The sequence below is a fragment of the Megascapheus bottae genome, chromosome 19, assembly GCF_031878675.1.
Source record: "Megascapheus bottae isolate mThoBot1 chromosome 19, mThoBot2.hap1, whole genome shotgun sequence".
NCBI classification, from domain to species: Eukaryota; Metazoa; Chordata; class Mammalia; order Rodentia; family Geomyidae; genus Megascapheus; species Megascapheus bottae.
Window position 1 is genome coordinate 16,938,220 of NC_143527.1, and position 24,774 is coordinate 16,962,993.

The 24,774-nt window shown below is 46.9% G+C and overlaps 1 protein-coding gene across 4 annotated transcripts in view; it reads right to left on the reverse strand.

Moving 5' to 3' along the window:
- Mapk4 (mitogen-activated protein kinase 4) overlaps nt 1-24,774 on the reverse strand; it is a 99,655-nt gene that overhangs the window by 15,271 nt on the left and 59,610 nt on the right. For 3 of the 4 annotated variants that reach the window (XM_090353088.1, XM_090353089.1, XM_090353090.1), the window contains exon 2: nt 11,283-12,619. In XM_090353088.1, coding sequence (XP_090209214.1) covers nt 11,283-11,828 — 546 coding nt within the window. In that variant the 5' untranslated portion in view covers nt 11,829-12,619. The remainder of the gene's footprint in view (nt 1-11,282; nt 12,620-24,774) is intronic. The other variant, XM_090353091.1, reaches the window with a different exon arrangement.

Genomic DNA, 24,774 nt, shown 5'->3' on the forward strand with positions numbered 1-24,774 from the left:
TACCACCATCCTACTTCCTGCCTCTCGGTCTCAGCTACTCTCACTAAATGGAGTCACACTGGATTTATCCCTCTGTGTCTGGCTTGTTTCACTTAGCATAATGCGATTCCCCTTATTCTTGAACAGCAGGGTCAGGGAGTGACGGAGTTGGGCTGCTTTTAAAAAAGCACTTTGTTGAAATGTGGTTGTCTCCTAATTCGACTAAAGATCACGGGCACAGATAAAAGCTCCAGCCCTCATCTTCCTGAATCCATCATGAACTCTGAATCCTGTTACTGTTTAGAGACATGATTGCATTTTTTGTTTGTTTAAGAGCTGTGCCGGAATCAGCAATTCTACTGACACCACCCTTGCAGGACAAGTGGCTGGGCTGGCTAAAGAGGTAAAGGAGGGAGAGGCTTGGTGTGGCTGCTTCGGCCTCTGTTTCCCCAGCTGCTCATACTGCTGGGGGGCCTGAGTTCTCCTCCGTGGGTATTTTGCACCTTAGGGTGTTATATCACAGCAGAGTCCTGCCTTGTAGCACCATGGACAGGGCCACACTCGCTAACAATACTTAACAAGTACCTATATCAGAAATGACAGGGCATCTGAAATGGGTTGGTGATCCCCTGGACAGGTGGCCTGGGTAGCTGCCAAGCACATGGACATTCAGAAGTGGTGCATGTGTCAAGGCCGCTGTACAGACTTTGTAGAGAGAATGTAACCCTGCTTAATAATATTCCAGCAAGTGCTCCTATTTCCTCCCCTGGCCATCTTGTTCCCATAGATTACTTCACAAAGCATCCAGGAACAGCTAGGAAATCTCATTCCATGTCACCCTGAGCCAGGCAGGGTTTTGAATCTCCCCACTTGTCAATACATCTGCCAGGATACTAGCAGAATGACGGGAGGGTGGGGCAGAGCTCTGAGGAGTGGAGCATTTTGCTCCATGTCCACTATCCCAAATGGTCTTTCCTGCCCTCTCCACAAAGAGTAGTGATCACTGCTTTCCCACACCCCACACAGCACTGCCTATGAGTCTGGATTTGCAAACTATAATATATACAACAGTTCATGTCTGAACTGTGGCTTAGCCATTTTCACAATGCATCCCAGTGCATTCATACGGAGAATCTGTAAAGGGCTAGACATCTTATCTTTTTGGGTAGAGTTACTCTCACCTGTCTGCAGCATAGTAAAAAAAAATATATATATATACAAGTAAACACATTCTGTGCTGTGCAAGTGTATGCAGATATATTAAAGGAACTATGATAGATTCAAGAGGGAACTCAAATAGTTTAATTCTTTAGAAAGACAAAGCTGAAGTCCAACATAATAAACAGCAGAAAATGGGTATTTGAAAAGGCGGGGAGGGTGCAATGGGTAGACAAATTCAAGGAGGAGGGGAATATGATCAAGAATTCAATACATATCCTACAAATTAAGAAAAGTGAAGGAGACAGTGAAGGTTGTACTTGCTGGGCAGGTACTCTACATCTTGAGCCATGTTTCCAGCCCCTTTTGTCTTGGTCACTGTATGCATGGCTGGCAAGGCTGACATTCCCACACTGTGGAGGGATGATGGGGTATACCATTGTACCCAGCTAATAGATGAGATGGAGTTGCTCAAGTATTTATGCCTGTGTTGGCCTCAAACCTAAATTGTCTTATCTCTACTCCCCAGGTAGCTAACAGATCATAGGCTTGAGCCACTGGACTCAATCTCGGGTCTGAACAGCTATGTGTGCTCTCTATCAGGAATTCTCGAACTTGCTGAAAATCAGATGGCAGCTCCCTCTTCTTCCCCCAGAGCTTCAGATCTTTTGGTCTCAATTCTCAGGTAGATCTGGGAACCTGCATGTCTGACAAGTTCCCAAGTAAGTCTGCCACTGCTCAGCAATGCAGAATCAGGTGTCTGAACCTTCCTTCCTGCTTCCTTCACACCCGCTTTCTTCTAGCCAGATGCTTGGGTGCCACTCGTGCAAGAGACGCCACACCAGGCCAACACCCTGCAAGTCCCAAGGCCCTTGACCCCTGTCAGGTAGCCCTGGGGATTACTGCTGTCACCAGGTGCCTATGTGTACAATCACCCTCATTAAACAGGTTCTTGCTTACAACTTGGGTAAACAAGCTCAGTTACTAAAACAGGCTGTGTCTGCACCTGATTTCTCAGGCTGTGTCATGGATGCCACACCAGCTGGTGCTTTGGCTCCCAGCCAGAAGATCAGGTGTTCCACTCTGTGCATTGCCTAGAGGATGAGGGCTGCCCAGCCTCCACGGCTCAGAGCTGTGGGTTCGGCTGTAAAATTCACCTGCAGTATCTTTCCAAGGACACTCATAGCCATGATCAGTACTGCAAGACTCAAGGTCCTCGGCTCAGGCTTGGGAGCCTTATCCCCGCCCAGAGGGTCAACACCTCCACAGAGACTGATGGTACCCTTGTATGCAAACCAAGGAAACCAGTACAAATCTTATGATAGGGTCATAGAGGCCAAAAGGTCTCCTGTGCATCCTGCCATGGGTTCTTCGGCCCCTGCACAGACACAGAGCACTTCAGAACATAGTTTGAAAATATCTGCAGGGAAAGAGCTCTGGGCTAAGTCCAGACCTCTCACTGTCCAGTTTATCAGCCTGAGAAAGTCTATCAGCCCCTAAGCCTTAGTTTCCTTATCTGTAAAATAGAAGAGATTAGTATAAGCTCTTTCTATCCTTACAAGCTACAATTGTTGGCTACAGTTCAATATATGTACCACTGAGCATGGTGACTGGTGATTCTTACATCCACTTTCATGCTTTATCTGTCTCCTTTCTTGCCAGACAATCAGCTGTCACTTCTCTGCTGGAAAAGTGTCTGTCTGGCTTCTAGTTTGCTGCCTCAGACCAGCTGTGGATTTGATAAGCAGATAATGAAGTTTGTTGAAGGCTCTCAGGGTCCCACCCTCTTTCCCCAGGAGCATCCATTCAGACCTTTCCCTTCTGTTTTGGAATTCCATGTGGAGGCTATTCCATTTGTCTTTATAGAGGAGTCAGAAGGCTGAGAGCTCTGCCCATGTTCACCTTTCCATGTGCCGTTGTTGGTCACAAGTTTCTAGAGATATGTCTGCTATTCTGAAAATCTTGGAGAAGGATCTAGAGCCCAGGCATGTGCAGTCTGTGACAGCATGAGATGACTCTGCATCTGGGAGAGTCCTCTCCCTCGATTATGGCCTCCAAATACCAACTTCTGGGTGGCTCTGCATCCTGGGGAATCCATCTACCCCAGGCCTGCTCAGACTTGCCACAGAATTTCTGTAATCTCCATGTCCACTCTCTAAGTTTTATCACCCTCCCCTTCCTCTACCTGGCTGCAGGCTCTGTACTAGCCAAAACACAAGCTTAAGGAATTACCATTCTTGGATGGTAATAGTCAAGGTAAATAAACAACAGATAAAATAACAAATGAATAACCAAAGCATTTAAGGAAGTCTCACTGCATAGAAGAGATGTGTCATTTTGCATCTACCCTTCCAACATATACATGTATATTAAAGGGAATTACAGAGAGCATATTCACAAAGAGATGCAGTTTTGAAACATGAATAAACATCTACTTAGTGATCTGACACATACATAGTAAGGTAGACAACTGGCTTGCTTATATCAGGAGCCAATAGAAAAAGAAAATCTATTCTTCAGAAAAAGAACAAAGAGGGGAAAGGGCAGCAGAATGTAGCAAAGAATGTAAGGGAGAGAGGGTGTTGGCTCTAATCAGGGAGAGCCATGGTGTTCTGGCTAGTTAAGGGTTAAGCAGAAACGACTTTGTGTCTCAGCCCCTATTGCTGGAAATATCTCTAAAACATCCTCATTCAATTTCCTGTCTTCTTGCTATGTTGCACCCAGAGTACAGAATTTAATTTTTGATGACTGAATGGCTTCTTCAGGAACCAAGTCTTTCTTTGAGTAAACTTTTTATTGCAGTACATAGCTACAGGTAGGGGTATGGAAACCTTGAATTACATTTACCAGCTTAGTCTACAGAATGTTCAAACTAGAGACTAATTTGAAGTTAAAACAACAGCAACAACAAACAACCAAAGAGCAAAAGAAATTCCTGACATATTCTTATTTTCTTGTGCTTGTCTGTTCTCCACGAAGCCATAAACAGACTCTGCTGCCACCTCAGGAAATATTACTTATTTTGGGAGTGGAGAACAGTGTGTGAGGAGTTCACAAGTTTGGGGGGCATCACTAGGCCTCCATGAGTGCATACTTGCATACTTTCCTCTGCTTCCTTTTCTTCTGTTTTTCCTTCCCCATAGCTTCCTGTTCTTTCCTCTGAGCCTTTCCCAAGGCCTATCTGGGTGATTAGACAGGTTGGTTTCTGAGTTATTCCCTGACTCTCTCAGCCTTGGGTCTGATAATTAATTAATATCTGCTCTAGATAATTAAGAGTACCTGTTTACTGGCATTTTTCAGTTTGCTGCTACCATGGTTTTTTTCCCCTGGGAAACTTATGGGCTGACTGTCTGTGAAGGTGACAAAGACTTGTCATTGAGACAGTGGTGCATCCCCTGAGAGCTGGATGCCAAGGGGTAATAATCTGCCTCAAGAAGAAGACAGAGAGCTGGGTGCTATGGCTCACACCTGTAATCCTAGATACTCAGGAAACAGGTCTGAGGATCAAGGTTCAAAGCCAGCCCGGACACAAAAGGACCTGAGACCCTTGTCTCCGATTAACCTCTAAAAAACGGGAAGTGGGGCTTGGCTTAAGGATAGGGCAGTAGCCTTGAGCTGAAGAATTCAGGGACAGCACCCAGGCTGAGTTCAAGCCCCATGATCCATGAAAAAGAAGAAAAAGAAGAGGAAGAGGCAGGAGAAGAAGGAGAAGAAGGAGAAGAAGAAAAAGAAGACAGACTTCACACCTGGCATCTTCCTCAAACAATGGCAGCATGGCCTCCTGTGGGAAGCAAAGGTGCTCGGCAAAGGCTAGAAGCTCTGAGTTAAGGCTCTCTGGTCTGGCAAGGCCTTGCATCTGTAGTCTAGGGCTTAGGGGGTGGGACAGGAGGCCCTGCCTGGCTAGGGAGGTGCCTCCCAGAGCCTTCATGTACTTGCACTGCACATTCCTGTCTCTGATGGTGCTGTTGGCCTTCAACTCTGGTCTTCTCCATGGCCCATGGGGCTCATGGGCCTGTGAGTGTGGAAGCTGACACAAGTGTAGAATAAGAGGATTCTAGAAACATTGTCCTAGAGACACTTGTTCAGTCCTGGTGTTTTGTTGCTGTTGTTTTTTGTGTTTTTGCTAGTTATTTGATAAAGTCTAGTGAACTTTTCTACCTAGTCTAGCCTCAAACTACAATCATCCAGATCTCAGCTTCCTGAGTAGCTAAGTTTATAGGTATGGGCCATTGGCTTCTGGTTCTGTACATTTATATTAATAAGCAATCTCAGTGAAATCTTAGAAGACTGTCCTATAAATCACAAAGCTAGGAAAGTCAAGGTTATGTGATTGGATAAAGACCCAAAAGGACTTCCTCAGGTGGGAGAATTTGTCTGAATCCAAGAAGATGAAATCTTCTTGGATAAGATTAGGAAAAGTGCTGTACTTGAGTTTAAAAAAATCAGGCATATAAATATAAAATCAGAGAATACATAATCAACAGAAGTCAGTTGGCTACAAGCTCACTATGAGTCCATGGTGTGCCAGAAAACCCTCCACAGCACGTACACTGTGTCATTTCCACAGAAGAGATGTCACACTCCTATTGACTCTGGGCTGCTGAAGTCACGGAGGATTCCCTCTGGAAAACACATTACAAAAAGAATTTGACAAGGAGGAGGACAGTGGGAAAGCAGGCAGGGTAGTGTGAGCCCCAGAAACACTGTCATTTAAATAGCCACCAAAGCAGCGGAATGGAGGATGGAAATGTACCTTCTGAAGCTCTGCCATTTATTGGTTGGATGAACAGTGTGTAAGTGACTCTGTGCTTTACTGGATAACAATAGCAGCTAATACACTAGTTTGTCTTGAGGATTAAGTAGGTTAACTCCTGCAGGCACTGAATAACAGCAGCTATTGCATTAGGTTTGTGCTATCAAGCATTGAATAGCAGTGCCTGAATATTATTATGTAGACATAAAGAGGCTGTAGCCAGCAGAGGGTTAGAAGGACAAGATCCAGGGGGAAAGGTGAACAAGGATAAGACATTGTACTTTATCCTGGAGACTCTGGAGAGCCATATTGTATTCAGTAGGAAGTCAGAGGCACGACTTGTTTATGAGCCAATCAGCATTCATAGAGCCCTTACAGTGGGTTAGAAAGGAGGCTAGATTCTGGAAATGTCAAGATGAATGAGATGCCTCACATAACTCAAATGGATGAAAACACTAGCAAGGGATAAGCAGTGGTTAACTACCTCCTGGGGAATTGCTTGAAGCATCATCAATGTGAGGCTCCATATCAGGATCTCAAAGGAGCAGGGATAAAGGAGCTGAGGGAGCAGGGTGCAGACTAGAGCTGTCACTGGCTAGGGAATCCTTTAGGGAACTGCGACAGTTGGTGATGTCACATCACAAGGCCAGCAGGGTGGCAGAGAATGAACTGGAAGAGAGATGTATGATTCTAACCTGGTAGGGAGTCACAAAAGTCAGGAAAATCGTATCAGTATGGTCCCCAGTGCCTGAGGCTTCTGTTCCTATGCGGCTGTCCTTTCAACAGCTAGAGATGAAGGGAAAAAACGAAAAGTGGCCAAATGAAAACAAACACTTTACGTCAAGGGGAAAATAATACAGATGAAAGTCAACTCCTCAACAGGGATGGGAAACAAAGAAATATTTTTCAAGTATTGAAAGAGGAAAAACATGTCATAAATTCAGAATATTATATCCAGAGGAGATAATTTTTTTTTTAAAAGAGAGTTAACTAGCTGCCAGTGACTCATTGTCTGTCACGGTAGCTACTTGGGGAGCTCTGGGGGGGGGTCACAGACTCTGGGACCAGCCTATCTGGAAAATAACTAGTAAAAAACCAAACTAGGGATATGGCTTTTGTGGTAAAGGACCAGCCTAGCAAGTGAGGTCCTGAGTTCAAAGCCCAGTACCATGAGAAAAAAGAAAAAAAAAGAAAAGATGTATACATTGTCCCAGGGGCTCAGTAGAGCTGCTTCTCAGGATGGGGGCCTGGGTGTGATGGCTGGAGAACCGTAGATGAGGCTCCCATGAAGCCTAGGGAGAAGTGAGGTGCCATTCCCAGGGCCTTTCTTCTGCAGTGGGAAGGCGGCAAGGAGGCGCGGAAAGCCAAGAGAATGAGCTTTTCCAAGTCTGCCCAAGTTCAGGGACACCTGATTCCCTAGTGCAACCTCTGTTCTAATCCATTAGGCCATATTCCCCCCTCTTAAAGGGGGATATTTCACAGTCTTATAACTAAATCTTTTCAGCTCCACTGATTTGGAATAAGATGTTTAGCGGCTTAGAAAGAAAGTGACCTTTCCTGCTAGCTGGCCTGTCAGCAAGGAGTCCTTCCAGGGGCCCATGTTCTCAGGGCCTCTGTGGGTGGCTGGGTTGCTTATAGTTTCAGCAAGATGGTCTGGGTCTGATTCCAGGTCCTGAATAAATCTTCTCTAGTCCTTGAATCTTGAGCTTTGCCAGCTGCCCTGTTTTGAGCATCCAGATCATAAACTTAACATCCTAGATAAGCATGCTTCCCCCAGGCTACCCTCACAGGCATTTGTGTTTATGGGGGGCATCCCTTCTCAGAGAGATGGGGAGTTTTCCAGGCCCACTGAGGCATGAAAAGCAGGCTAAGCAGAGAGAAGGGAGGGGACTCAATATTAAACCAGCATAAGCCTGGCTAGCCAGGGCTCCCAGAAGGCTTTGCAAGACACTGTCTGCGCTCAGCCTCATGTGCTCCTTTGCCTCCTTTGAGGCTTTAGAACAAACTGCAGCCTGAATTAAACACAGTAATTTGCTGAGCCCTCAAGCGCTCACTCTCATCCAACTGTGAAACCAGTGTTTTGCTTTTTAAATAACATCTATGTGCACTAGTTTACACTAGAATAAAAAGGAATATATTGTTCAAAGCCAGTTTCAAACATCTGTTGAAATCAAACCTAAATGGAACCAATATTCCTTCTGTGTAGGTCCCTGGTTTGTACAGGTTCCCACAAAACCTGGGCTATGGGAATAGGCAGTCTCCAAAGAGATGTGACCGGGATCCTACCAAGTCATCTGCGCCTCCATAGCCCACAGTTAGCTCTGCTCTTGTTAAAGTACTGGCTCCAGATCCCCCACAACACCGTCACTGTGCTCAAGTGTGAGGACCACTGAGCAGGCAGCAGCAAACACACTGGGAACCCCTGCTTTCTGCTCACAGGCAGGCCTCCCCATTTCCTCAGATCAATGGTCCTTAAGAGGTCAAGAGCTTCAGAATCATTTGCTTGTCCTCAAAGCTTCTGAACCTGTAGGTCTATAGAATTTTGTGCCTTTTCCAGGCCGGCCTCGAACCTTGATCATCCTTCTTCCACCTCTTGAGAGGCTGGGATTACAGGCAGGCACTGTGAAGGAATCTTTCATTTTTTTTAAACTTGCAAGTAAATATTTTACTATCCAGGGTTAAATTTCTCTCCCTTTAGGAACTATTTGGCATCTCTTCCAACAGAATCTTTCATTGTAAGAAGACATCATAGACAGAGAAATACCAAGGTCTGGATGAAATGTAGGTGAGCCAAGGATGCAGAATGGTGAATGAGGAAGTGAGCCTGTGAAATGGGGAAGATGGAAGGTAGCTTTGAAACCAGTTCCTGTGTGTGCAAAAGTTAAAACATCATCTGAAGAGAGAGAGGGAGGGAGAGAGAGAGAGAGAGAGAGAGAGAGAGAGAGAGAGAGAGAGAGAGAGAGAGAGAGAGAGAGAGAAAGAGAGAGAGACACTAAGGCCCACAAAGAGAGAATCAACACTTAAGGCTCCTTGGTCTAGCTGCCTGCTATGTCTCTCATACTAGCGTCCTAATCAGCCTTTGCTTCTCCTCTCTCCTGTCTTGGTAAATTCCTTTTTATCAATTTATAGCTACCCAAAATATCCATGACTGTGCCCTATTGGTTATTTTTTAATCATGGACATTCCTGCCTGCAGGGTTGATGGAGGGCCTGGCTGCAGGAGCAGCTGCACAGGAGAGGGCAAGCTTTCTTTGGTGAATATGGCAAAGTAATTAGTGGCACCAATAAGCCAGAGGCAACTAGGCTGATGTAGAGTTGCAGTGTGGGCCAGAGCCCAAGTTTCAGCCAGTGAGGGTGGAAAGAGAGCCCTGTCTCCCTCGCCTGTGATTTCCCCTCACTTCTGCTATGTGAGGGGCATTGTGTCCTTCTTCCACAGGAAGAAAGAGCTGAAGCATGGTCAAGCTCGGGGTCACCCTCACTTTCCATGGGCTCATGGTTCACCTCCTTCCTAGTGCTTGTTACTCTAATTAAAAAAGAAAAATTCAGGGGCTGGGAGTTTGGCCTAGTGGTTAAAGTGCTTGCCTTGCATGCACGAAGACCCGGGTTCGATTCCTTGGTACCACATATGTAGAAAAAAGCTGGTGCTGAGGCTCAAGTGGTAGAGCTCTAGCCTTGAGAAAGTCCAAGGACAGTGCTCAGACCCTGAGCTCAAGCCCAGAACTGGCAAAAAAAAAAAAAAAAGAAAAATTCAGGCCAGGCATCAGTGGGCTCACACCTCTCGTGCCAGCTTCTCAGGAGGCAGAGAGCTGAGGACTGCAGTTCAAAGCCAGCCCAGGCAGGTAAGTTTGTGAGACTCTTATCTCCAACTAACCACCAAAAAGGTGGATGTAGAACTGTGACTTAAGTGGTAGTGTACTAGCCTACTATGAAGTGAAAAAGCTCAGAGATCGTGCCCAGGCCTTGAGTTTAAATCCCAGGGCTAGCACAAAAAAAAAAAAAAGAAAGAAAAAGAAAAAAGAAAAATTAAGGCACAAAGTTTTTGCTAGAAGACTATAACCTTTACCCCAGTTCACTGTGTGGGACCCAGTGATATGTTTTTTCACCGTAGGGGTTCAGAAGCACCTCTAGAGTGTCAGGAGTCTGGGGTGGGGGGAAGTGACAAATTGTTAGAGAATTCACAGAGCTCATCAGGGAGAGGAGGCCTGGGCTTTGAGAGTGAAAAGTCAGTGTGATCTGTACAGCCACCACTGTGTTTGGGTCAGCTCTGACACGTGGAGCTGGAAGAACCCTGACCATGGGGGATCTTCACAGAGCCCCTGACCTATCACTCTGAGGATCAAGGGCCTCCTGGGATCTGGGAGGGCTGAGTCATTAGCCAATAACACAGTGAGCCATCCATGCCCATTCTTTGCAGACTGAATGAGAGACATGAAGTATGGGTCACCTTTGATGAAAGAGAAGCGATTATAAAGTGGAAACTGTGCAGAATATCCTGGCACAAGAATGGCGATGAGCATGTGGCCTCAGGGAGATGATGGGACAGATTTGCCACCTATGCAATTTAAAGCCATCGGATTTAGAGCTACACACACACACACACACACACACACACACACACACACACACACGTCCAGTTCTCTTTACACTCAGAGAGCCTGGAGTTACTGATCATAGCCATGTGATGCATCCTGTGAGAGCCTCCAAAACCTGATCTCTGAGACCTAAAAGGATTGGGAAGAGGGAATGCCTCCTCCCAACATGAACTCTGGGAATGCTGAGAGTTCCCGGAAAAGATCAATCAGTCCCGGCTTGGTTCAGATTTCTGGGTGAGGGCCAATTCCACACCAAACTTTCTGGGAACTTGGGGACAGACTAAAATCTATGCAAACTGTAGGTCATTTACCACATACGCTTGCTTCTTAAGATAGAGAAATTATTAAATGCTTGCATATGATTAAACCACATGATTGGTGCTTGTAACTCCAAGGATATTGATTAAGATTATACCATGTTATGGGTGCTTATGACTTTAAAGATATTATGACTCAATTTCTGCACGTATACCCCTGTACATTACTCAATAAATATCTTGTAAAATGGACCCAAGGGCACCCAAAGCTGGTGGAAGACTTCAGTCCCCTGGTGCCCCAAATCTCAATTCCATGGTCTGGTGTCCATTACTGTCTTGTCCTCAGTCGTGGCCAGTTGTGACACATCCAACACTAGGAATCAGATTACCCCCCCAAAAAAACTTTTGAAACCCATTTAATCTTTCTAACACCTTCTAGCCTTCTCCCAACGTGGACCATAGGCCCTTGATGAGCATGAAGTTAGGGGTGGCGAGGTGATACGGGCACTGAGCTAGTGTCAGTAGCCGTTCCAGTCACACATACCTTGTGGGAATAATGCTGATCCACGATCCTTGCCAACCCGAAGTCCCCGATCTTGAGCACGAGGTCCTCGGTGCTGATGAAGATGTTGGCAGGCTTCAGGTCCCGGTGTAGTACGTTGGCAGAGTGGATGTACTTGAGCCCACGAAGCAGCTGGTACATGAACAGCTTGGCGTGCTCCTCCGTCAGGGTGCCCTGCTCTAAGAGGCGTGCCAGGTCCGTCTCCATGTACTCCTGGACGATGTAGGCCACGCTGAACTTGAACAGTTCATCTTGCAGGTCACTGCCCTGGGGACCCAACACCTCATGCACCTTCACAATGTTGTCATGATCCAGGCGCCGGATGATCTTGATCTCCCGAAGGGCATGCTTCATACTGCGGGTGTCACTCATCGTGATCTTCTTCACTGCCACCTTCCGGCAGGCCTGGCTGTCCACGGCTGACAACACCAGCCCATTGACACCAAAGCCCAGAGGTTGGAAATCAGTGAAGCGTCCTCCAAGGTCATACCCGTAGACATTGGCAATACAGTCTCCTTTCTCAGCCATTGTTGGCTCAGTGGTCTGGGGCTGCCCGGGTCGTGAAGGGGCAGTCAGGAAAGGCCAAGTTCCAGCTAGTGGCTTCCCCAGCACGCCTCATTCTGTCCTGTCCCACAGCTGAGAGATCAGCATAGGTTGTTGCTCACCGACCTGCTGGAGGCGGGAGTGGTTTCCCTCACCTGCTCCCAGAAGGCTGACACCGACTCGGATGTTTAGAGTGACTCATGCTTCTTGCAAATCTCGCATTTTAGAAGGAAAAGCCAAGATCTAGGAGAAATTGATGTCTTCTGTCATCAAGAATTTGAGAGTGAAATATATATTCTATAATACCCCTGGCAACTCCCTCACCCCCTGGAATCCTTTGTGATCAGGCTCTGAAATGCTGGGGTGGTTTGCAGAGTTGTTGCTTTGAGAGGTTTCAATGCCCGCTTACATCACAGCCTCCTTCTGTGCTCTAAGCCATAAGAAAGGATCAGTTCAGGGATTCTAAAGCCTTCCAGGGGTTTCTTTCAAATTCTGCCAGTCTCTCCTTCTAGAAAAAACCTCAAACCAGTCTGGTGAAGATCAGGAGAAAAAAAAAAAATTGGAGACAGCCACAGACCTCTCAAGAGCTCTACAGCAAGTTATACCTGTTGTCCCACGTCCAAGGGCAGCTCAGCTACAGGGTCAGATCCTTCCGATCCTTTGATGTGGACAGCATCCTCTTTCACCCACGTATCCATGCCACTGCTACTGAGACTGCTCAGCTGTCCACAGAGGAGCCACAGAAATGTGGTATCTTTCATACGGCGTCTCCTTCCCTGTCAAAGAAACAATGTTGGGTAAATTTCCACACTCAGGCTTTTAACACCTTCCCACTTGGCATCTTTTGTTAACTAGCCCAAGTGTTATTTGAGCTGTCCAGCCAGCTGAAAGGCTGCTGGCTCAGGGGATTCCAGCTTTGCCCTGCTCAGCCACCCTCCTGCTGTGTGATTTGATAAGATCATCAGATCCTGGGCTTTTATGTCAATGCCCACTCCCCTCAGTGTTAACACTTGCCAACTGTGGGTGGGAGTCATCTCTTTTGACCTTTGCAAAATTAATTTGTTATGCTTTTCACACACACACACACACACACCCCAGCACATCAACACTGGCTTGGAAGGGTGAGAATAGAAAGGAACTAGGTATAGACAAAAAAAAAAAAAAAAAAAAAAAAAACTTCAGTGATCTTTTCCAAATAGGTTCCTTTTCTTCCTTCTTCGGTAAGTGTTGTTGGAGATAGAGGTATAGAATACACACACACACACACACACACACACACACACACACACACACACACACACACACACACAGTGTCATGACAGTGGCTCATGACTATAATCCTTGCTACCCAGGAGGTTAAGATCTGAGAATCATGGTTCAAAACTAGATTGAGCAGAAAAGTCTCTGTGAGACTTTTATCTCTAATTAACCAGCAAAAAGTCAGAAATGAAGGCTTGGCTTAAGTAGCAGAGCTCAAGCCTTGAGCAAAAAACCTAAGGGACAGTGCCCAGATCTTAGCCCCAATACAGTGCGGGCACAAAAACACAAGCAAATCAATTCAGACTCGAAAGTAAAGTAGCTTCCAAAAGTGACAACTTTTCTAAGTTTACAAAGTCCATGAATACACAGAGAAAAGAATGCTGTCCTGTCCAAAGAAGGAAATCTGGTTGAGCTGCTTGAGTTGTTTTCCCCTCAGTCCTTGGGTTTGAATTCAGGGTTGTTGCTTGCTAGGCTGGCGCTCTACCAATGCTCAATGGCTTGAAGTGTTCTTGTTGTTGTTTGTTTTGGTTTTTGGTTATTTTAGAGATAAGGTCCTTGTTTCTTATCCAGGTATGCATCTGAGTTATAGTCCACCTCCCGCAGGCATCTGTGATTGTTGGGATCACAGGCATGCCTCTGGGATTCAGTTTCTAGATTTACATCTACTACATGTCTATTTTCTACTACATCTACCTTCCTTCCATCAAATCGGAAGGAAAGTTTCAAGGGCTTTTCTTCCCAGGTTAGCCTCAAACCACAATCCTCCTATTCTCTACCTTGCAAGTAACTAGGTTTATAAGATGTGAAATCCTTACCTCTTCATTGCACACCATTTTAATCTGAATTTTTATGTCAGTACCAAACCCCTCCCTGTAAGGATAATTTTCTCTCTGAACTTTGCATGATCAGACTCTGTAAATGATAAATGAAACAAAAAATGACTGCAATGCTCTGAACTTAAAGGATAAATTATCAGCAAAGCTGATCCTAAACAGTATAAAAAGTATCAGGTCCCAGCTGTGTGGCTCACACAGGTGGCTCACACCTGTAATCATAGCTACTCAGGAGGTTGAGATCTGAGGATCAAGGTTCAAAGCCAGCTCAGGCACAAAAGAACTTGAGATTCTTTAATTAACTTCTAGAAAAAAGGAAGTGGAGCTTGGCTCAAGGGTAGGGTGGTGGCCTTGAGCTGAAGAGCTCAGGGACAATGCCCAGGCCCAGTGGTAGGGTGGTAGCCTTGAACTGAAGAGCTCATGGACAACGCCCAGGCCGAGTTCAAGCCCCATGACCCCCCCAACACACACACACACACACACACACACACACACACACACACACACACACACACACAAAAAAAATCAGGTCCTTTTAGGGGCCTCTTAATGGGGGGATTTGCCAAGGATGTGACACAGTAGGTGCACATTCCCTTACATCTAAGATGTGCAGATTCTGCGCATGGTTCCTCAAACCTTCAGTAATTCTGCTCTGCCATTTTTTGGAGGGCCCAGTAATGGAACAATCATAGGTTTACAGAATTTCAGGTTGGGAAGCAACTTTGGTGGATAAATTTCACAATTCTAACTGGCTCATCTAACTACAAGCCACTACTAGCCTTTTGGGATAGGGCTAGATTTGTTGACCAAACTACCATGCAACTCCATTCATGAACAATTGCCATCCACTCCTCAACCTCCACATGCCAAGAATATCGATGCTTAGTGGTGGCACTGGACCACCCGCCCCCCCTGCAAGGCCCCCATTCCACCATTGAGCCATAGTCTTTGGCCTAGGCTACTGAGCTTTTCTTAGACTCCAGGCATAGAAGGAACTACAGAGCTTCCTGGCTCCTGTTCCATCCTCTGACTTCTGTCATCAGGCCAGCTAACTGCACCTGAGCTGCAACTGCTATGGCTCTTTGTGTGCCACTTCTGGTTCCCAAGGGTACAGCAAAGGGGTACAATGACATATTTTGCTTCAGGAGAGATGCTGAAGCCTCCTTCTCTCTCCAGCTCCTGCTGGGCTGTAAACAGAGACATCACTGCAACTCAAAGGAGCATTGTTGGGTGATCTGCTGCAATACAGATAATCTGTGAATAATTGAGATGTGCTTCATTTATTTTTAAATTCTTTCCTCTTCCTGTTGCAAGCAGGAGGGCCTGTCTTGTGTCTTGTGTCTCTTTCTCAGTGTTCTTTCCAACATGCTGTCACTGTGGGAAGACTTGATTTCAGTCACTCTACCTTCTCCATGGACCTCTAAATTCTCCTTTGAACACAAGACCTGTGTGCTGTCCTTCAGCTTTTTTCCCCCTCAAAGCTGGCACTCTATCAATCATTTGAGCCATAGATCCAGGAAAGTCACATGGACTTTTCTGCCTGGGTTGATTTCAAACCACCATTCTCAGATCTTAGCCTCCTAAGTAGCTAGGATTACAAGTGTGAGCCCTGATCTCTAAATACTCTTAATTCCTGCATGGCTTCTTTGTTTGTCTCTACCTCTTCCCTTCTGGCTGAAATCTACCCATTACTCAGAATGCAGACAAAGCCTTATTCCCTTTCTGAAGAATCTGTCCTTATTCTCAGTGACATCTCTCCCTTTCCTAAATTCCAAGGGTTCTCACAAGTATCTTGAACCTGACATTTGCATATGCTAACCTGGGCTATTATTTAGCTTGTACACATGTCATTCTCTTTTTGAGACTAGAAGTTTCATTACATGCAAGGTGGTGCACTGTGGACTGGAAGATTCCAGCACACATTCTGTCTGCACATCATAATGCATTTCATGAATGGTTGCCATCTCTTCTTGTGTACTACTCCAAGGTAACTTGCTTAACAGGGCTCTTCTCACAATACGCCCCACCCCACAGACAAACCCATATCCCTGAGCTTCAACTTCAACCCTTTCAGCCTCAGTGCTGCCTCTCTGAATTTCAACACTCCAATCAGGAAGCCCTTGTCTGAGCATCCTCCGGCCCCACCTGAGTTTACTATTACTCATGTCTTTTCCAGCCTCTTTGTTGTCTAAGTTTCTTCCTCTAGTTCTTCCATCAATGTCCATTACAAACCTCCCGCCTTTCTGCACCAGGGCATTGACTTACAAAACATCAAGGCTGTAACAACTCACGGATGAGTGGCTCATTTCGGGCACGGCCTACTGTTCCTGGAGATGGTAGATGGCACCCAGAAGTGCCCCTGGGCAGCAGAATGGGGGATCAGCAGCTCTCTAGAAAAACCTCGCCCTTCTCCACATGGAGGTGGTAATCCATGGCTGCTTAGAGTCCTGGGTGTGATTTCAAACCCAAGGAATTGGCATTTACTCCCATGAGGCATATTGTCACCCAGTGTTCAATAATATGAAGCAAGAGGAATATGGGCAACTTGCAAATACAGTCCAGGCTCTTGTGGTATTGTGGCAAGCATTTTAAAACACACACACACACACACACACACACACACACACACACACACACACACACGACTAGAAATGTCTAGCTAGAATTACAAACATTGGGGCTTTAATTCTTAACTCATTTGTCATGGACTCTCCAACAACAGCCTATTTAAGTCCAGTTAATTATTCTCTGTCATCCAGACTTTGAAAAGGTAGGGGCAAACCAGACAGGAGAAGGCATGTGCCAATGGTCCCTTTCTAGGATTCCTGGGGCTCTGGTTTACAAATTGGCTTTGGAAAGGCTAAATTTAGACTCACCTCTCCATGTGGTCAGATCCTCCCAACCTCACACTGTCAACTTTCATCAAGAAATACAGTCCCCTGTGAGACACTGACCTTTCACAGGTGCAGCTCTCTTTCCTCTCCCAAACAGCCACCCCCCACAAACTGCAGCAAATTCTCCCCAGTTAGGGCCGATGTTTACAGTTGAACAGGTTACACACTGCACAATTCTACATGGCACCATTCATATCATGTGTGGGGTCTGATTCCAAGTTTCATGACCTTCATAAAGATAGTCCATGTGAATGAAGTACTGCAGACCAGAGATCAGTAAACTTTTTCTTAATAAAGGGCCAAAGAATCTTTTATTCTTTGTAGAACATAAAGGCTCAGTTGCAACTACTCAGCACAACTACTCACTGCCAACCTGAATGCATGTGCTGTGTTTCAATAAAACTTTATTTACAAAGATAGCAAGATTTGGCCTTGGATGGGTAGTTTGCCAACCCTTGCTCTGGATTCTGTGGGAATAGCCTCTAGCTGGTTTTCTAGGAGCTACTGAAGCCTATTGTATCCTGGATGCCTTTTGGGATCCTCTTCACCTCCTTTCTCTTGGTCTCTGTCTTCCAAGAGTGTCCATGGTGAAGACAAAGTGGCTACATGTATTGAGGGTCCCTTATGGACCAAGGGCATTACATGGCAATTTCCGGAGTGTTTCACGACATCCCAAGTCAAGATCTTTCTTCCATGAAGCTCACAGATTGACATAATTTCTACAAAGCCACCCATCATCAGGTGAAAATTCTGGGATATAAGTGAGGATCGGTAGCCCATGTTATTGTTTCCTTAAGCTCATGTCTGGGCAAACTGTGACTTCTCAGGCCTAGTAAGGAAAGAAGCTGGGAGGAGAGACCTTACAGAATTCCTAAAGCAAGAAGCAGCTGCCATTTCAAACCTGGTTTGAGGATCACAGTTTAAAAGCCTAAGGATAGGGAGAAAAATGGAGGACAAAATATTGACATGAGGTTAAATGCTGAGGGAAAAACAAAAATGCAAATTCAAGTTCAACCCATCATAACCATACCCCCTTCCACTTAGTTCCTTCCTTCTTCTCTATGACTCTCAGACTTGCAGAGCTGGTGGTGGCTGGGGGAGACCATCTGACAGTGAGGGATAGCTGGCTCCCAGAGACCCTGCCTGGCATCGTGTTTCCAGTCCACTCCTGCTTCGTCCACATGAATGGAAGTGAGGTCTGGCCCAGTCATTGAGTAGCTAAATCCACTCCAGAAATGTGAGCTCCCTAGCAGCGTCCCTACCCTCTGCCCACTAAATGCCAATAACACACTCCAACTGTGATAGTCAACGAAGTATCTATTACTGATAATTCCTGTGGGGCACGTGCCAAGTTGGGCCATTGAGGACCATTGGCCTAATGAGCAGTTTCAATAGGGCATTGAGCAAGACAGCTGGTGCCTCTCTACCTCTTTCAAAGAACCTCAGTCAAGCTGTTGACCAAGGCTGAAGTCACCTGAAGCTCAATGGCTCAGCTCTCTTCCAGTGGTTCCTGCTCAGCAGTGTTCTCTCTTTTGTGGAAATGGACAGTGTACTGCTGCTCAAAGCTTAATGATCCTGGTCCTGATCTATTGCATGTGGGTGGAATTCTTTAGTCCCTGCCATAGTCTCACACTTTTATAAAAATCCTAGAGAGCAATGGCTTCTCTTAAAACTCTTCCTTGCTAAGAAACATTTGTCTAAAGCACTTGCAGCAATCTGATTCCCCTGTGTGAATATTGGCCGTGGAAATTCCAAGAAGGTGGGGTGGAGGTCTCAGGATGATGCTTTCCTTCTCCAGGAAGAAAGAAGAAATCTACTTCCTGTCTGTGAGAATGGAGGTAGAGGAAGTCATGGGCAGCAGCCATCTTGAAACCACTCAGGGGCCCAGCTATACTAGAATTAGCAGATGTGTAAGGGGCCCTGTTAACAATCTTGTGAAACCGAGCCACCTCTACAGCTACCTGTTGCCAGCTTGCTTGCTTTCTTTCTTTCTTTCTTTCTTTCTTTTTTTTTTTTTTTTTTGCCAGTCCTGGGCTTGAGCTCAGGGCCTGAGCACTGTTCGTGGGCTTTTCTCAAGGCTAGCACTCTGCCACTTGAGCCACAGCACCACTTCTAGCCTTTTTCTATGTATGTGGTACCAAGGAATCGAACCTGGGTCTTCGTGCATGCTAGGCAGGCACTGTACCACTAGGCCAAACTCCCAGCCCCATTGTCACCAGCTTTCTTACCAAAAGAAATCAAGTCTGTGCGAGTCTTCAATGACTGCAGGAAATGTCCCAGCAAGACAGCCCTACCTGTCACCCACTCTGGGCTGCATGCATTGTCCTCATCCAGTTTCCTTGAGAACATGCCTGTGGGTACACCACCAAGAAAGAAGCAGGAGGGGACGCCTGTCTCTTGATTTCTCAGAACAGCATGTTAGAAGAGAGCAATAAAGGGCTTGAAGCAAAAGCTCACAAGAGCAACATCAGATCCTGGGGTGGGGTCACCTCACCAAAGAGCAGACTCCAGAGGCTTGAGACTTGGTGTTGCTTTTTCTCTAGAACATTATATAACCGGCCAGGGAGAACAAAGACTTCACAAGGCTCTCAACAACACTAAAATAGCAAGGAGAGAAATCCCTGTTGCCTACAGAGAGCTCTAGATCCAACCTGGACAGAGTCAGGGAAGGGGGAGCAGTCTAGGTCCCTGCATTTGAAGTGTGACCTCTGGTTATCTGTGACAGTGCCAGCTTCCCAGAGGCACCTGCCTGCCCAGAGATCACAACCCGGCTTTGGACACCAAGTGTGGGAGAGGTGGGGAGATGGGATGTAAAAGAGGAACTAAAACAGAATTAGAGACTTCCAGAAGTCTCTCACTGAATGATGCCACAGGCTCTGTGACCTGCCTAAATTCCACTAAACCTGGGAAAATCAGAGTCCTGGCCCATGGGAACCATGTGATCATACCTGACCCTTTCTGACAAACCCAGGCCCATCAGTGGAAATGCTTCCTTGCCACCTGCAGAAGGAGCCTATAGCAGGGACACCCTGAGCCAGCCACAGGAGTCAACATTAATAGCCATGAATGACAAATGTGCAGCATGAGTTGCTATTCTCATTCCATTTTGTGCCAGGGGCAGACATCAATAATGGATCCTCACTCTTCCCTAAAGAGCTAGGAAAAGAAGAAAAGAACTTTTTCTTTTTTTGGACAGGGGTGGAGAGGGACAGCAGACTGAACTCAGGACTCAGGATGCTAAGCCTGCTAGGCAGGTACTCCACCACGTGAGCTATGCCTCAAGTCCAGAAAGAAATCCTTCGCCTATGCTCTGGACCTTGTGCTCTGATAGGCTCAGACGGAGCCTACCATATCCACAGCTTTGATTTCTAGACCTCATGTTCCCATCTCTCCCCATGCTTTCCTCTCTTGTGCCTGCCTTGCTCCTCAAGCACACAGTCCAGTTTAGCTGGCATGTTCTGCGGGAGACTCAGTGCTGAGCACAGTACACATACCTAGCAATGTTTCACCCTTCCCGCCAGCCTAGAGATGTATATCACCATCCTACTAAACGAGAAGACAGCGCAGTGCCCAGAGCACAGAGGGGCTCTGGAGGTACAGTGCTCTTCCTCCTCCTCCTTATCCCCTTCCTCCTTATCCCCCTTCTCCTCCTCCTCCTTATCCCCCTCCTCCTCTCTTCCTTATCCCCCTCCTCCTCCTTATCCCCTCCTCCACCTTATCCCCCTCCTCCCCCTCTTCCCCCTTCCTCCTCCTTCTCTTGTCGCTTTGGAGAAAGGTGACAATTCATTCTAATTCAGCAGAAACCAGGCCTCACCATTGCCAAGCAAGGAAACTGTGTACCAGAAAAGGGAAAGGACTCTGCTCGTGTCTCTAGAGGGCTGGGGCCAGGCTCTACAGAGCTGCTTCTGTTAGGAACAGTCCCATCCAGCCCTCTTGGTTACTAGATGAGCTTCTGGACCCCTAAGTCAGAAGGGTATACCAACTCAGCAGGCAAGGCACTACGTGACGCAAGCTCTGGCCTGCAAAAGATTATTAGTCCCAGGGCCAGGAGTTTGGCCTCATGGTAGAGTGCCTGCCTAGCATGAACGAAGACCCAGGTTCAATTCCTCGGTACCACATACATAGAAAAAAGCCAGAAGCGGCGCTGAGGCTCAAGTGGTAGAGCTCTAGCCTTGAGAAAGTCCAAGGACAGTGCTCAGGCTCTGAGCTCAAGCCCAGAACTGGCAAAAAATATATAAAATAATAAAATATAATTTAAAAAAAGATTATTAGTCCCAGCTGCAGCTGTTAGCATTCCAACTGGAGTCTTCAGACCCAAGGCCTGCCAAGGAAGGAAAGAAGGAAAGGAGGAGAGGGAGGGAGGGAAGAAGGGAGGGAGGACTGGTCCTGTCAACATAGGGGGTATGCAGGGCTGGTGCCAGCACTGTGCCTGACCTCTGGGACCACATCAGTGTCCATTAGGTGAGAGAAACTCCACTTGTTTTAGTCAGAGGAGAGCCAGGAAAACAAAAGATGCCTCTTCTGCTCAGGCATACGGAGAGCTGTGGCGTCCTATGCTGACAGGACTCTGCTCAGAGCACTGGTTCCCCCAGTCAGGATGTGGCTTCAGAATTGAAGCCCAAAAGATAGGGAGAGAGGATGAGGAGGGAAAAGGGAGAGAGAGAGAAGAGAGAGGGCAGGGGAGAGCAGAGTGGAGGATCTTGCCTCATCTCTATGGCCAGGGGCAGCTGCCTGCTTAGGTTTTGAGGCACCTGGCTGGCACAGGCTCCTCTCCTGATCTATCCTCATTGCCCCAGGGCCTCAGACACATGTATTGATAAAGTACTCATTGCAGAAAACTCCGGAACAGCAGCAGCAGGAGCCACACAACACAGCACATCAGACAGGCCAATGGAATGCTGTGGGCAGTTGAGAAATACACACTGTGCCCTGGGGGCCAGGCGTAGGGGGAGTCCTGAGGCACCCAGATTTCCCCTGAATCCACGGTTAAGAGGGTTAGTTGAGAATCCAGGGCTGGGCTGGTGTCCTAGACAGTCTAGTTCAATGTTTGGCTGGATGGTGAACTGGTAAAGCATTCCTCTCCTCTGTCTCCCTCTCCCCATGTGCCAGGTAAATGAACCTCAGGATACAAGGAGTCCTGAAAGCTGGCATCAGACAGGGCCTGTCATCTTGGCATGGCCCAGGGTTCTTCTGTTAGGAATGACAGGGGAGTCTGTGGGCCCTGGTCAGCGGAGGCTATAGGCAGACTCTGTCTCCAACCACCCTTGTCCCAAGGTCCCCGGGCCAGTGCAACTTGGAACTGAAAAGGTACTGCCATGGCCAGTTCCATCTACGCAGGCAGGAGTGGCACACAAGGTCACAGGGCTGGGCTCCCCAGCCTGTCTCAGGCCTCACACCTCCTCTAGATCTAGCCTCGTGAGACTGTGTTCACCAGAGAGGTGGGGTGCAGGCGAGAGGGGAGGGGACAGAATGGCACCACCCCATCAAGCTGAGCCCTCATCATGGAGGGTTAGCCTGCTGGTTAGGCGAAGGTTGCCCTTAGAAATAGGCTGTGGATTACCAATAGGAATCATGTTTTTATCCTGAACGTTTCATCTACCTAAACTGCAAATTAGAAACATCCCAAGTAGGGGTGGATAGAGTCTGGGGCACCTCAAGGGGCCTGGCCTGGGGTGGCTGCTGAGAGCAGGGCTGGGGCCCAGGGATCTTGAAAGCCTGAGGCTGACCAGAACCCCAGGGAAGAATCAGGGACCAAGGTCTCCCCATCCCCTGCATTCAGGTTCATGTGGTGTGTGTCTCTTGAACTAAAATAAAAGGCAAAACAGGACACTGACTTGACTCTGATTTCTCTTCACCTGTGGATCACTCTGTTCTAGCTCTGCTATAAATGCACAGAGAGGTGATGTCCCAGCTTCCACCCCACCCTCTCCCAGACTCCTGGGACTGAAGCCTCTTATCACTGTCCCTCTGAGTTGTCCAAACAGGCCTGGAAAATCCTGGTGCCTCTACCTGGCCTGCACTTCCTCTAAGGCCTTGCTAGTTGCCCTCAGGCCCCTCCCTGGCTGGGGACCTGGTGAACAGAACTAAGAAGATGCAATCATCTCCTGGGGTACTGTCTCCTTCTCTTTCTCTTGAGTGCTGCAGCATAGGTCCTGGATACCCTCTGCATCCAGTCTGCATCCTGTCATTGTCACCCTGACTGCAGCAGCATTTTGCTTTTGCTTCTCTGCAGCAGGAGTATGGTAAGATGGATGCCAGCTTCGATGAACATGTTTAGAAGGAGTCCCAGACATGCTTGCTGCGGCCTCCTGCAGCCCCTCCAAATCACTCACCCTTCTGCTTTCCCTTTTTTAATGCATCGATTCATCTCACTCCCCCTATTTTAAACATGCTTTTCAATAACTAGTTCTCAGCTGCCCAGAGATCGGAGCTGTATCTCTCTTCCCAAACTCTACCTCCTACTGCAGCATGACAGTTTGTGGCAATTTCTCCCCAATGTACCACATTTCCAAGCCAGCCCATTTGCACATCACACTATCCTCTTTGTGCTTGGTGCAACCGTACCTGTGCTGTGCCCAAATGTCACCCTTCCTGGAGAGATGGCACCTTCAGAGTTAATCCTTTATTTTAGCTCACAGAGAGAAGGCTATCCACCTAGGGTTGTTTACACAGACTTCTATCTTCCCACCAGTCTGAGAATCCTGGTAACAAAAGCATGGTGGCTAGTTTACCCAGATGTCCCCAGCCATGTACAGTTCCTGGCATGTAGTAGATGCTCAATAAAAAGTTGATGACTAAATGAAGAGGTAGGCATGGGAATTGACTTGGGGACCTGAGAGGTAGAGGAAAACAAATCCTAAAGGAGCCTTCCTTGGTGCTCCTTTGCTGGAGGAATCACAGTTCTATAGGATGCCAGAAGAAGGTTTATGGGGAAGACTAAGAACAGTATTGATGGCTGAGAATCCAGAACTAGGCTGTGCTTAGATAGTACCCAGAGGCTAAAGCGAAGGGGTGATTGACCAGGAGGTCGAGTTGGAGCAGAGCAAGGTAGTGAAAAGAGGTAGACTGTGTAGGAATCCCCAGATCATGGAACAAGACTTCAAATTTGGCCAGTAGAGACCCAGTAACCATGTGTTGGGCATCTCATTCAAGGCCTGTTGGAAGATCAGCTGAAACAAACCCAAACCTAGAAAGCAACTGCATTCCATTCCCCAGACACTTGATCTGCAAGTGAGAGCACAATGTAAAACATCACCCTGACAAATTCAGGATGCCAAATTTGGGTTGTCTACCAAGATGGAGCCCTCTGGCATTTTTTTCTACTCCACTCCCCAACCCCCTTCATCAGAATCAACTGAAAGCAAGCACGTAACTCAAGAACCAGTGTTAAGTCATCCTTATGAATTTCTTTTTCCCCTGTTCTTCTGGGAGCCTCAGCTGCTACAGATGGATGTTTTACCACTTGATAGCCCCATGGATTGCAATAAAACTTAGATGAAAACACATTTACAAAGCAACTTTCTCCTGTCCAAAGCATTTGCCTATAGTATTAATATCCAATCCGGCGATGAACTATGCATTTGGGCATATCTATACACCATGCAGTGGTGATTCAGGGCAAATATGAGAGGTTCAACCCCTGGCCCCATGAACCCTGGAGTCTGGAATGGCCGGCGTGACCCTAACAAGAGCTAGGAATGACCACATCGGTAGTAAATGGGGGATTGAGAAGTGCTGATGCTGAGGACGGAAGTAACAAGAAGACAATTCCTTTGGGGGAAAATGGCAGACACTCAATAAGTGACATTTAAATTGAGATACAAGATTAAGTCAAGACAGAGAGTGAGTACTTTTGGTAAAGCTCATGGTCCAATACCATTGGACTCCAGAAAAAAAAATGAATCAAATGAAAATGAGGGGTATATATTCTGCCCCTGGATTTAT